This window comes from Mesoplodon densirostris, chromosome 3, assembly GCF_025265405.1.
Source record: "Mesoplodon densirostris isolate mMesDen1 chromosome 3, mMesDen1 primary haplotype, whole genome shotgun sequence".
NCBI lineage: Eukaryota > Metazoa > Chordata > Mammalia > Artiodactyla > Ziphiidae > Mesoplodon > Mesoplodon densirostris.
The window spans coordinates 92,949,301-92,964,463 of NC_082663.1; the positions used below are offsets into that span (position 1 = coordinate 92,949,301).

Sequence of the window (15,163 nt, forward strand, 5' to 3'; positions counted from 1 at the left end):
TTGTTGACACTGCCATGGAACAAAATCAACAAGGGAATTTTTTTTCAAATCTTAAATCATTAAGATTTCTTGTATCTCTTTCCTATTCCAGCCCCAGAGCATTATTTTATCACTTTTAGGGTCATTTAAAAGCCTTTTGTGTCTACAGCCTGTTCTTTTCCTTTCTTTAAGGAAGTTTTTAGCATTTTTGAACAGTATTAACCAGGGTATCTGAAAGTCTTAATTGTCTTAGAACATCAAGGAGCTAAAGCTTCTAAGAGTGTCCAGGTGTTCCCCTATTCAAAGCTATCCTCAGTAAGGGATTCAACCCCAAGATGTAACTGATGAGACTTAAATGCTAATATTTCCAGGAGTACTTTTTGTTTTTGTTATTTAACAGGTTACAAAGTCATAAGCTTCTTGAATATGTAAATTCTCAGTTTAGTATCTCATAGATGATCACTTAGTTTTAGGATCAAAGGGAGATCTCAGGGCCTCTGAAAATATATGCCCCTCACTTCAAATGGTTTGGCAATTCTGCAACCAAGTCATTGCTGTCCAGCTGAAAGCAGTATAAAATGAGAGCTAAATTTTGCTGTTTTCATGCTTTCTTGGTAATTTTTAAAGTATTTTGAAAAGTACTGCCTTGACCATGTGAAAACAACTAAAAAGAATGAAAAAGAAATGATGAATTTGTTTCAGTTCTATTAGAACTTGAATGTCTATAGGACCTGGCTGATACTCAGGTCTGTAGTAACCCAGGTGTGACCCTGATGGTCAACAGTAATTAATAAACATAAGAAATGGCCTTAAAATTTCCATGGAGCTTAACCACAGTAGTACAGCTCTCATCCCAGTCTTGAAAAAAAGGTGAAGGAAGGTGTTTAAATTTGACTGCAAATAGGCACCAATCCCCCTCTTTGATTACCATTCAGCAAGAAGATTATATTGGACATAGTTTAAGATTTTAATGAAGTTGTCTTCCACACTTTTAAGGAAAAAAGATAAATAAAGCTGTATTTTCATGTTAATTAGGCATTTTTCCTTTCTAGGGCTAGAATACCCTCATAAATACTTGTATTGCTACACTTTGTTTTAGTTGGATTAATTTTTATGTGAAGACAGAAAATTGGAAATAGAAGACTAGGAAATGTTTACCTTACTTTTACAAATTCTTTGAGGAAAGGCACTGAACATCTACCATGGGCCAGGAGATTTCATATATATTCTCATTTAATCCTTACAATAATAACACGGTAGGGTAGCAATTATTATCCCCATTTTATCCGTGAAGAAATTGAAATAATCCTCACATAGGATAAGAAACTTTATGAAGGGCTCTAAATGGTAGGGCCAGAATTCAAATTACATTTTTTTAAAAAGTACAACCAAAGATGTTCATTACAGAATGATTTATATTAGTAACAAAATGTAGGCAATTGTAAGTGTCTAACCATAGGATAGCCACTAATGACACGGGGCCATTAGGAAGCTCTTTTTTACATTCTGCTTATGAACATTGGGTATTCATAAAACTTTATAGAATTTTCAGTGAACACTGTAAGAAACAAAATTTATTTCCATATTTGAAATATATAAGGAAATATGCACAGTTTTAAAAACTGAAAGGAAATAAACCAAAATGATAATGATAATGTTACAATGGTAGATATGGTACTCACTTTTATTTTTTATATTTTACATTTTTTTTAAAAAAGTGGCTGATACCTTTATAAAAATTTATAATATGTGTTTATTTTCTTCCAGCCCTGGCAACATGAACATAAAAGAAAGTTTGGGAGGCTAACATTATATTCATTTTTTGTAAGCACCTGATATCAATTTCTTTTTTGCATGGATTTGACCATGCAGGTATTGAAGTCACCTCATTGGGGAATATGTGAATAGGAACCCAGCAAAGCTTTTCTTTTGAACTGTCCCTTGACTGGCACAAAGACAAAACAGAAAATTCACAGTTGCATCCCTAGATTTCTCTGCTTACTAAGGATCTCACTTCTCCTTCTTTGGGAATGCATAGTATACTCCAGTTCTCACTCTTCTCTTTTCTAATTTTCATCATTTCACTCTCATTTAATCTCTTCTGTGGTTATGTTTGATACACAGCATGTATCATACAAATTAAAGGCAAGGTGTGCTGGTTGAAGAAGAAGCTGTGAAAGCTCTGTATCCTGTGAGGAATATCAGTACCTGCTGCAGTGGATTTAGAAAGTCAGTAACTTCACCAGAGCTTTTGTTAATTATATTTCTTGGAACATTCCCCATTTACCCATGGGAGAGTGCAATCTTGAATAAGTGGTATAGTGACCCTTTGTGGCTCACAGTTTAGAAATCACAAGCTATTATCTGTGTAGGCTCTAGAAGATCTGGGTACTTAGCTCTGCCTGTGAGACAGGCATTCTCCACTCCATTGGTGTTGATAACATGACAAAAATGTCATACGGATTTGAATGGCAGGAGAAGTGACTAACCAAATCTAATCTCATCTAACCAGAGCTGTTAAACCAGGGATTTTTTCCTTTGAGCCCCCAACCTTTTGTATTCAAACACTAGTACCACCCCTCATTCATTTATTCAATAAATTTATATTACCAGGGCTTCCCTGGTGGCGCAGTGGTTGAGGGTCCGCCTGCCGATGCGGGGGACACGGGTTCGTGCCCCGGTCCGGGAGGATCCCACATGCCGTGGAGCGGCTGGGCCCGTGAGCCATGGCCGCTGGGCCTGGGCGTCCGGAGCCTGTGCTCCGCAACGGGGGAGAGGCCACAGCAGTGAGAGGCCTGCGTACTGAAAAAAAAAAAAAAAAAAAAAAAAATTTATATTACCAGATGTTGGTAAATAACGCTGGCGGTACTAATGTGTAAAAAATGGACAAGCCCTTGCTATCATAGAGCTTATGTTCTGGTGGAAGAAACAAATAATTAATTTGTAACTAAATGGTAACATAGATTTGTGTAAATTTTATAAAGGGATTAGAGTGATGATTATGGTATGCGTATCTGTGTATGTGTGTGTAGCTACCTTTGATGCAGTGACCTGGGAAGGCCTCTCATTTGTTTTCTGAGTGAAGTGAGAAGGTCTAGTGGAAGAGGGCGTGGCAAATGTGAAGGCCTTGGAGCCTGGTCTGGGAGTTGAGTGGCCTGTATAGGGAGAGAAAAATGACATTAGCTCAAAAGGGTGAGGCCAACCCATCCTGAGTTTTAAGGCCTTGGTAAAGAGTTTGCATTTAGTCTTAGAACAATGGGATGCCAACATTTAAGTTGGAGAGTGACAGGATCTGATTTACATTTTAAAGACATCACTCTGTCTGCTGTATGCAGAGGGAATGATTGCAAAGACTAAGAATCAAAGCAGGGAGACTAGTTAGGAAGTATTAAAATACTTCTGCAGCCTTTAAAGTAAGTCAGACCAAAATGGTGACATGGTATAATCAATTTCACGTGAAGAAGGGAGTGATCAAATATATCGAATGCTGCTGACACAGTAAGATAAGGTCAGAAAAGTAGTTAGTCTCCTCCAAGGAGACCACTGATTTCTTCTATAAAAGCAGTTTTGGAGGAGTTCTTGGGATGATGCCAGATTGAATTTCACTGACAAATATATGAGGAAAGGGAGGAGGAAGTGGAGAAAATGCAGAGGCAGCTCTGGAGAGGTTTTCTGCTAAGGGGAGCAGAGCTACGCTTTGGAAGCAGGAAGAGGGGTGAGGGACTGAGGGGTGAGATCGTTTTAAAGATAAGAGGTATTAAATGAGGGTTACCCCCATATATTCTTAATGCCAGAGAGAGATACAGAGATGAAAGAAATAGGAGAGAGAGGTGTATAAAATATAATGTCCTTTATACTTTATATATCATGTTCTCTTCCCTTTTTTCTCTCCCTCTGTTAAGCCAAACCTGTTTCTAGAGAAAGTCTGGCATCAGCCAGATCTTTTGTATAAACTTTGTTCAGCTTGTTATCTCTCCCAGGAATATTTTAAGCCTCCTTCATTCACTGTAAAGTAAAAGACTGTTCCCCGTGAAAGAATTTCTAGCATCTGTGAGCAGGAAGTCTTATACTTTAGACTCTAAGAATGAAGGAGGAGAGGTTACCTCCTTTGGAAGAGCTGCTGTCTTCTGAACCTACCTGATTTACAGAGGTTTCAGGTTCTGAAAGACAAGTGTTTTTCTTTCTGGGTTGAGCTTCTGAGAGCCATTTTTGTCTTCTTAAATTCGATTCCAATCCTTGGGATCCTCCTCCATTGGAAAGCTCTACTTTTCCCCTTTTTGCCTCCCAAATGTTTTAGAGTCTGCAGAGAGTAGGAAGTGGCTATTACGGAACTACCAAAGAATACTGTTTCACAATTTTCAAAGCCAAGCTTATCTGAGTGAAATGCTTATTAGTCTGTCTTCTCATACTGGTCAGAACCAGATTGGCATTATACTAGTCTTGTTAAATGTAAAATAAAATACTGGTTTCTCTACAGTTTACTTTTTCTGTCGGTCCCACCCCACCATGTCTATTGCTCATCACTGCCTCCACCTCTGAACCGTCACCTCCTCTGTGTAGCTACCCCTACCGTTCTTCTCTCCACTGAGTCCAAAGTCACATGGAAATACCTGGGAGAAGAACATTCAAGACAAAAAACTATCAAGTACAAAGTGGAAAGGCTCAGAAGTGGAAATGATCTTGACTTCTGGAAAGATCAATTCAATGATCAGTGAGCTGTAGTAAAAGGGGATGAATGGTAGGTGAGTTCAGTACAATGGACAGGGACACGATATTATTAGCATCTTTCTAAACCTATTTATTCACCGTCTCAGTAAATGGCAATATTATTCTACCCATTTCTCAGGTGGAAAAACAAGCAGTCAACCTTTGCATTTCTCTTTCTCTTATACCCCATAACCAGTCCATCTTCAAATACTGTTGGTTCTTCCTTAAAAAAATGTTCATCTACTTCTCACTCACCTCCTTCATCACTAGCACCTGGGTCTAAGTCACCATCAACTCTCACCTGGATAACTGCCATAACTTCTTATTGAGTCTCTCCGATTTAACTCTTCCAATCATCCTCACATCCTCATCCCTACAAGAGTCAGAGTATCCTTTTTTTTTTTTTTTTTTTTTCGGTTGCACTGCTTGGCCTGTGGGATCTTAGTTCCCCAACCAGGGATTGAATCCGGGCCCTCAGCAGTGAGAGCGCAGAGTCCTAACCATTGGACTGCCAGGGAATTCCCAAGAGTGAGAGTATCCCTTTAAAAATTAACTGAGGTCATGTCATTCCTCTCTCAAAATCTTCCAAATGTGTCTGACCTCTCTGATGCAAAAATATCAAGTCCTTACCATGTTCAACCTGGCTTCTGGTCATTAGGAGACTCTGTCATCATCTACTGTTTTCCTCCTCTGTCACTTTCCTCTGGCTAAACTGGCCTCTTTGTTGGAGGCATAAGGGAGGAGAAATGGTTTAAACATAGCAATGAGTAGCAAAAAGGACACCCTGTCCTCCTTCCAGGCCCTATGGTACCTTTCCTACTGGCATGAAAACAAGTCACCACTTGGGAAGACCCTAAAGAAAGTAAGGTAGTCATGAGATGCCCAGGTTTCTGTTAGGTCAAGAAGATAAAGGAATAATCAGACTTGGCTAAAATTCTGTAGTTGTTGGAGATATTAGCCTCAGGTAGGAAAACCTCAGTATTTTCTCAGTGTCCCACATTTGATTTTTGCATTTTCAAATAGCAGTTCCTAGCTTTCAAATCCTTGTAGGCTAAAACTGTCATTCTTGAATTTAACAAAGCTCCAGTTGTCAAGTCTTTTCACCAAGCATGTTAGTGCCAGCATGTACTTGTTGATATGTCAGAAAACAGGATGCTAAATTCAGCAGAAGCTATGCAGAAAAGAATTGTGAAAATTTAAAGGTATTTGTCTGCTTATTTACCCATTAATAATTTACATTTTGCCTCTTTCCACAAAGGATTTGAGGAGCACAGTTCTGTACTTCACATCATGTTCTCTGGTCATTGTTAAAACCAAAAATGAGCCTAAGAAGCCAGAGAAATAGCAGAGAGACAAAATAAGACTTATGGTCTCAATCTCTGCAAAGAAAATGAATTCTTTTTTTTTTTTTTCACCACACCTCAAGGCATGCAGAGCTTCCCCAACCAGGGATCGAACCCGTGCCCCCTGCAGTGGAAGCATGGAGTCTTAACCACTAGACCACCAGGGAGTCCCCCTGCAAAGAAAATGAGATGAAGCTGAGCATTTTATGTGGAAATGCTGCTTTACTTGTCTGAATCCTAGAAGTACAGCAGTAGTCTCTACTCGTTTAGGTCACCCCAACTTGCCAAGAGTATTTGAAGTTTCAGAGTCCGGATCTAGACCGCATCTGAGATAGCCAAGAGGATCAAGACCACCAGAAATCCAGTGCTATAGTCCCTCTCCTTTTTTCCAATTCATTCACCACCTCTGTCTCTATCCATCATTCTCACATGCAGAAACTGGTTTTCCTTTTTCTTCCCCCTTAATTCCTCATTACTTTCTTCTTCACATATTTTCAATTCTTCCTGATTTTCTTCCCTCAACCTTTCCAGCCCCAGCACAGGAGTATATTTGCTGTGTATCTCAATGAAGGGCCCACATTTGATCAACTTTATTCCAATGGTGAGCTTTTTTCTCTGATGTTACTCTAAAATTATACCTCTTATCCATTTCTCTTTCTCCCCTCATGGATGCAGACAGCAAAGTTGGGATTTCTTTCAGTATTAAGAAATCTTGATTTCCGTGGAGGTTTAAAACTGTACAAATCTGTATAATCACTCTTATTAAATTATTTAGTTTTTTTCTTAAATGATTTTATGAGGATGAAAGAATGTATTTCTTTGAATATTTAGGGCATTTCAAATAGGGGAGCTAAAATAAGGCTTTACAGAAAAAGCCCATGTGTCCAAGCCACTTTATGATTATCCATTTCATATTGGCAACTAGAACAATGGCACAAGGAATGTAAGTGGGAGACAAAGCTCTTTCTGATGGGCAGTAAAATACAGTAAATTAGAAAAGCAGAACTGTGGTCCCACTGCTGTTGATCTGGTTTTCCTATGACAGTTAAAAACTCAAGAGTGAACCGTGATTGGACAGAACTCTTATGGGCCTTCTTAGATTCCTTCCACCTGCCTGTCTTCCAGACCAGGGAGGGCTGGATTGCCTGCTGGCCAATTCATGCAACTAGGCCAACCCAGACACACCCCTTAAGTTTCTGGCTCTTCCACCACTTCTAGATTTGAATGAGATATGATATCTGATGAGGAGTGATATGGCATTACAAGTGACTGCCAAAAAGACTACATATGCAACCCAGAGGTATGAAAAACTTAACACCACGGGGCCAAAATTCACCAGTGGGAAACAGGAGGAGGTTCCTGGGCAGGTAAATTGCCTCTCTTTCTGCCTTCCCATGAACTTCTTCAAGGCATGGTGACCTTGTATAGCTCCTCTGGGGAAGTACTGTGTGCCAGTTGGATACAACTACCCATGTGACCTGCTATGTCTTTACAGCTCAGTGTAGCCAGTGGGCTTACTGCACTGTGTCACCTCTTACCTTGCTGCACTTCCCTTTTTCCTCATTCTCACTGCTTTGGGTTTGCACATTCCAAATAAAACACCTGAATGTTAATCCTCGCCTTACATTAGTTTTCTGGGAAACCTAAGTTAGAATGTTAGTAATGTGTATTTTTATAACTGAAAATTGTTAGTAATTAAAAACTACCATTCTTCAAGTTATTTTGTACATAGTGAAGTTGTGTTTTATGGATTTCAGTATTGTTGTAATGTTGATTTGTTAAAGCCATCTGTTCATGCTTCTGAAGATGCTAATTATAGTAGCTCTTGAAGCTAATTTCAAGTGGCAATAATGACTGTTCAGGTAGCTGCCCATTGACTCTTGTGGCTTGCTTAACAGTTATTTTCTAGGAAAACAACACTTATTCTGAATGGCAGTGCCAGTGCTCAGACCCTATCCTGACCTACCCAGGTATTTGGAAGGGGAAGTCAGGAGTAGGAAGGAAACAATAGCTCCTGGAACTAGAGAAATATTGAGAAGATATCAGATGAAATGGCTGTCAAGACACACACCAGTGTGACCTCAAAGACATGACACCTTTGGAGGAACCACCCCCAAAGTCCGGCTGCCTAGGAACCCCTAGACTTTGTTTCAAAAAGATGACAAATGATTCTCAGCTAATCTCTCTGGGAAGGATTTTCTGACCTCAGCCTTGTCTTGTCCTTGGCCTCTCAGTCATTTATCTGCCTGCTTTTTTGTCCACTTCTCCCTCTCAACTTTATCCCCTGTTGGTTTCCTTGGTTGTCATTACTTTGGCTTCTAGTCCAGATTTTGTCACTCAGTTTACTCTCTGTGGACTGATGGTTTTTAATAGCCCATTTTTCTCTAACTTCCTTCTTCTTCAATTCTTCTCAGGCTCCACTTAAGTCATGACCTACATTCAACCTGGGCTCCAGCATTCAGAGCAGGAAGGAAACTGCATTCACATTTTTCTTTCATTTAAATTATCACTACAGTTTTGTTCTTTTCTTTCTATTTTCTGTTTTCAAATGTATAATGTTAAGTTTTCTGGAGTAGTGGTTCCGAAACTTTTGAGCTTCAGGAGCCCTTTTTACTCTCCAACTTACTGAGAATCCCAAATAGCTATACACATTTACTATATTAGAGATGAAAGAATCTCGATATAATAGAGCAGGGGCCCCCAACCCCACGGCCACAGACCAGTACCTGTCTGCGGCCTGTTAGGAATGGGGCCGCACAGCAGGAGGTGAGCGGCGGGTGAGCGAGACAAGTTTCACGTGCTTCTCCCCATCACTCGCATTACCGCCTGAACCATCTGCCACTTCCCCACTCCCACATCCATGGAAAAATTTTCTTCCACGAATCCAGTGCCTGGTGCCAAAAAGGTTGGGGACTGCTGTAATAGAGATTAAAGAATTTTTAAGTATTTATTAATTAATTAAAACTATAACAGTAATAAGCCCAGTATATTTTAACATAAATAACATTCTTAGTGAAAAGTAATTATATTTTCCAAAATAAAAAAATACTTAGAAGAGTGGCATTGTTTTGTAAATCTCTTTATTATCTGGCTTAATAGAAGACAGTTGGATTCTCATCTGCTTCTGCATTCAATACGTTGTTTTCTTTCAAGTATAGGAAAAAATCTAGCCTTACCCAGATGTGCAGTTGGAAAAGGGAGAACCTCATACATACCCTGAGTGAGTCTTAGGGACCCAGAAGGGTCCTCTGATCACACTTTGAGAACCACTGATCTGGAGTATAGTGGGAAAACAATTACCCTTTTCAAAATTACCTTTAAAGAAAAATTAATTCTGAATTAAAAATAAATAACTACATTAGAAGATTGCTAGTCCAAATAATCTAGTATGTTATGAATATTTCCAGAATTTAGATAACTTTCAAAGAACTAGTTTTTGAAGGCATCCCAATGTTTAATGTGTGACATAACATGATAAAAAATAAATTTGCTTAAAATTCATATTTGTATTAAAAAGTTTTTGTTTACTATGTCATATGAAAAAATTAAAGGATCTCTCTGACACTTATTTTATATGGATCAAAAACATACAAAAGCAAGGGGAAAAACCTTATATTACATAAACGCTAAATGTGTAGTGAGAAAAATAGGTTTGAATATTAACAAATCTTAATTTAGAGACACCCATGTCCTTAAAATTTTTTTAACCATCATGCAGTAATGAAAAATATATTTATTTTGTATTAGTGAGTAAATCCTTATTGTCCTGTGGAAGAGAAGATTGTGATAAAAAATAATCTGTATTCACTAATTTGTATGGAAACACAAAAGACCCCGAATAGCCAAAGCAATCTTGAGGAAGAAAAGCGGAGCTGGAGGAATCAGGCTCCCTGACTTCCGACTGTACTACAAAGCTACAGTAATCAAGACAGTATGGTACTGGCACAAAAACAAATACAGATCAATGGAACAGGATAGAAAGCTCAGAGATAAACCCATGCATATATGGTCACCTTATCTTTGACAAAGGAGGCAAGAATATACAATGGAGAAAAGACAGCCTCTTCAATAAGTGTTGTTGGGAAAACTGGACAGCTACATGTAACACTCCCTAACACCATACACAAAAATAAACTCAAAATGGATTAAAGACCTAAATGTAAGACCAGACACTATAAAACTCTTAGAGGAAAACATAGGCAGAACACTCTATGACGTAAATCACAGCAAGATCCTTTTTGACCCACCTCCTAGAGAAATGGAAATAAAAACAAAAATAAACAAATGGGACCTAATGAAACTTAAAAGCTTTTACACAGCAAAGGAAACCATAAACAAGACCAAAAGACAACCCTCAGAATGGGAGAAAATATTTGCAAATGAAGCAACTGACAAAGGATTAATCTCCAAAACATACAAGCAGCTCATGCAGCTCAATATCAAAAAAACAAAGAGACTAATCCAAAAATGTGCAGAAGACCTAAATAGACAGTTCTCCAAAGAAAATATACAGATTGCCAACAAACACATGAAAGAATGCTCAACATCATTAATCATTAGAGAAATGCAAATCAAAACTACATTGAGATATAATCTCACACCAGTCAGAATGACCATTATCAAAAAATCTACAAACAATAAATGCCAGAGAGGGTGTGGAGAAAAGGGAACCCCCTTGCACTGTTGGTGGAAATGTAAATTTATACAGCCACTATGGAGAACAATATGGAGGTTCCTTAAAAAACTACAAATAGAACTACCATATGACCCAGCAATCCCACTACTGGGCATATACCCTGAGAAAACCATAATTCAAAAAGAGTCATGTATCACAATGTTCATTGCAGCTCTGTTTATACTAGCCAGGATGTGGAAGCAACCTAAGTGTCCATCGACAAATGAATGGATAAAGAAGATGGGGCACATATATACAATGGAATATTACTCAGCCATAAAAAGAAACGAAACTGAGTTATTTGTAGTGAGATGGTTGGACCTAGAGTCTGTCATACAGAGTGAAGTAAGTCAGAAAGAGAAAAACAAATACTGTATGCTAACACATATATATGGAATCTAAAAAAAAAAAAAAAAGGTCATGAAGTACCTAGGGGCAAGACGGGAATAAAGATGCAGACCTACTAAAGAATGGACTTGAGGATATGGGGAGGGGGAAGGGTGAGCTGGGACAAAGTGAGAGAGTGGCATGGACATATATACACTACCAGATATAAAATAGATAGCTAGTGGGAAGCAGCCGCATAGCACAGGGAGATCAGCTCAGTGTTTTGTGACCACCTACAGGGGTGAGATAGGGAGGGTGGGAGGGAGGGAGACACAAGAGGGAAGAGATATGGGGATATATGTATATGTATATGTATAGCTGATTCACTTTGTTATAAAGCAGAAATTAACCCACCATTGTAAAGCAATTACACTCCAATAAAAACGTTTAAAAAAATCTGTATTCACTGAATGATTCTTCTTATATGAGGCATCTAAAATAGTCAGACTCATACAAGTAGAGAGTAGGATTGTGCTTCCTAAGGGATAGGTGGAGGAGGAGATGGAGAGTTGTTCAATGGGTATCACGTTACAGTTATACAGAATGAGTAAGTTCCAGAGATCTACTGTACAACATAATGCCTAGAGTTAATAATAAGGTATTGTTCACTTAAAAATTTGTTGAGGGTAGATTTCACATTAAGTGTGCTTATTCACCCCCCCATACACACACCCCCCACATACACACACACAACAAAGGGACACAGGAAACTTTTGGAGGTGATGGATATGTTTATTACCTTGATTTTGGTGATGGTAACATGAATCTATACACGTGTCCAAACTCACCACATTGTATACATTAATTACGTGTGGTTTTTTGTATACCAATTATACCTCAGCAAAGCTAGAAAAAAATTTTAAAATTTTTAAATAATTTTAAAATTATCATCTATATCCAAATTTTCCTCAACAGCATCTACAGAAGTGAAATGGAGTGTGAGCCAAGAACGCTTTGGAAGAGATCTGTCAGTGTCATCTGCCTGTTTTAGCAATGCCCCTCTTTCTCAGAGCTCTCCCTTTTGATACAAGTAGAATGACTCTTGCTCAATAGTAAATTTTCATGAAATATGTGATTTTTAACAAGATACAAGAACTTTTATAGCGTTTTCCTCTAATACTACATTACCCACAGACCATGCTGTCAATATCCCATGTGTTGGGCTGTCTGATATCACTGAGTGGCCATCAGCAGCCCACATATCACACTAGCATCACCTGTGTGCACTTTAACAAGTCTTTCTTCATTTTATATTAACCATAGTGTGACGTTTTTGGTTTTTTAATAAATTTATTTATTTGTTTGTTTGTTTGTTTGTTTGTTTGTTTGTTTATGGCTGCGTTGGGTCTTCATTGCTGCGCACGGGCATTCTCTAGTTGTGGTGAGCAGGGAGTACTCTTTGTTGCAGTGCGCGGGCTTCTCATTGCGGTGGCTTCTCTTGTTGCGGAGCACAGGCTCTTGGCATGCAGGCTTCAGTAGTTGTGGCATGCGGGCTCAGTAGTTGTGGCACCTGGGCTTAGTTGCTACTCGACTTGTGGGATCTTACTGGACCAGGGATCGAACCCATGTCCCCTGCATTGGCAGGTGGATTCTTAACTACTGCGCCACCTGGGAAGTCCAATAGCATGACTTTTAATCGCTAATAATTTCGAAGTCTTTTAGAGTTAGCCCACTATTTGAATGATAGCTGTATTTTGACTCACAGAAAAATGATCTTGCACTGAACAATGGAATTTTTAAAACAAAACTTGTTTACAACTTATGTTTTTCTATCTTCTTATGGGATCCTCTAGAGGAGTCTTATGCCCAAAATTAGATTTTAATCTTCCTCTGAAAAAGATGATATTTTGATTGTTTTTTCATATGCCCAGCATTGTTTAACATGAGGCTGAGCACATTATAAACTACATTAGACCCTTACTATGTACTATACATTCATTACATATACATTCAAGAGAGATCCTTGACTCCCCAGTTCCATGGAACACATTTTCTCTTGTTTAAATAGATCAGATTTTTAGGCTTTCCTCTGCCTCAGACATTTGGAGAATATGATGAATGTTGTAGATCCTCTTCCCTCCCAGAAAACACATAGATCTGAGGAACTGCTTTATCCAAATCTCTACTCCAGGCTTTCATATCGAGTTATCATTTCCTTAAACCCCTTTATTTTCCTTCAGCTTACATCACTGATAGCATCAAGCAACTCCAGATAACTTAAGTAGAAAAGGAGATTCAGTAGCTCACATAATAAGATAGCTCAAAGGGCAAACTAGCTTATGCATAACTGAATCCAGTGGATTACATGGTCAGCAGTACTCATTCTTCATCTCTAGCAATGTTTTTTCTGTGTTGGCTCCATTTTCAGTGATCTCCATATGGTATCAAAAATGGTCCCTAGTAGTGGCAGACTCTATACTCTTGCTCTCACAATTTCAGAGGAAAAGAGAATACCTCTTTCTTGATTATTTGAGCAAAATTTGGGGGGAAGACCCATATTGTAATGACTTGGATCTGGTGGATATCCCTGACTCAAGTCACTTTGGCCAGAGAAGAGAGTACTCTGATTGGTTAGGCTGGGTTATGTGCTCACTTCTGTGGGAAAAAGGCAGGCAAAGTGATTGACAGCTCCAATGGGTTTGGGTCAAGGATCCAAAAAAGAAAGGAAGAGAAGGAGGAGAAATAGGTTGAAATAGTTGTGCCTTAGTGGTGATAGTGATAATTTTTTATGGCAAAGTGGCCACACAAGCGGTCTGACAAGTTGTGACCCATATTTGTAACTAGTTCTCTTTATGTCTGAAACAGAGAGGAAAGACATGCAGCTGGACAAAAAAGGGAGGAAGGCAACACTTAGAAATTAACCTCTGCCATTGACCTGATTCAACCAGGTGGTTATTGCTGTTTCTGACTCTCTGCTACAATGAAGATATTTCTAAGGTGGGAGTATCTTTCAGTTTCTCTCATTTTGCCTTTTAGGTGGACAAAAAAATCGTAAGGACTGAGATAGGAGTTCTTCTTCGCCTCTCACATCCAAACATTGTAAGTGGTTTTTAGCTTGTTATTTCAAATAATCTCTAATGTTATAGGATGAGATTTTTGTTCTTTACTGTCCATTCTGATGATGAGAAAGGGATTCTTCCACCTCCAGTAAGTAGCTACCTTAGCCTAGCTCTTGTCCTTATCTGATCCTGTTTTTCAATTATTTTTAACTGAATAAATCTTAAGAATAATACCCCTTGAAAGAGTTTCAAAATGGGCAGATCAGCAATATATACCATTGATGTTTTCATGCATAAGAGGATAACTAAAATTGGAGAGTTCTTTTCACTCTAATAAGACACTGGCTTTTTTCCTTTTGTGGGCCTATCTTACTAATATGCCATTGCTGAAAATGCCTGTGAAGAAAATGCATTGCTTTCCATAGTCATTTCACTCTCCTATGAGAGAGTATTTGCTTCAGAGACAATGTGAAGATTCAAATAAATAATGTACTTGAATGGCGAAAATAAAACGTCCTCCCAAGCTCTGCTCTAGGCTATGTCCAGACAAAGGCACTGAGGGAAAGAAGGGCTGGGGAAAAGCTTTCTTGAGCCAATGAAGTGAAAAGAACAAAATCATTTTCCAGGCCATAACTTGTTTCTATAAATTGAGTCACTTATGTAAAATATTTCACTCATTTCTCTGAGAAAGTTATGGTGTTCCCAAGGATGACCTGCAATGCTTAGGCTCAAGGCAAAGTGCTTAAAACTTGTATATTAGTTAGCAATGCACTCAGCTGTAAATAACAGAAAACTTGAATATGGTGGTCTAAACAAATATTTTTCTTATGTTGTAAGAAATCAGAAGGCAGGCAGTTGTTAACACTCGTTCATTTCCTCAGTGATGCCATCCAGGACCCAGACACCTTCCATCCATTGGTTCGCCCATCTTCAGTGCACTGGCTTTCACCTTCATGCTTTTCCCTCATGGTCCTAAAATGGCTGCTCCACAGTGTTTACAAGTCTTCAGGTCTATATTCAAGACAGAAAGTAGTGGAAAGGCTAACGAGCAGAGTCTGATGAGAAGTGTAAAG

The 15,163-nt window shown here is 38.7% G+C and overlaps 1 protein-coding gene across 1 annotated transcript in view; it reads left to right on the forward strand.

Annotated features, from left to right (window-relative positions):
- CAMK4 (calcium/calmodulin dependent protein kinase IV) overlaps positions 1 to 15,163 on the forward strand; it is a 228,374-nt gene that overhangs the window by 122,992 nt on the left and 90,219 nt on the right. The window contains exon 3 of the mRNA XM_060091843.1: positions 14,068 to 14,130. Within this exon, the coding sequence (XP_059947826.1) occupies positions 14,068 to 14,130 (63 nt within the window). The remainder of the gene's footprint in view (positions 1 to 14,067; positions 14,131 to 15,163) is intronic.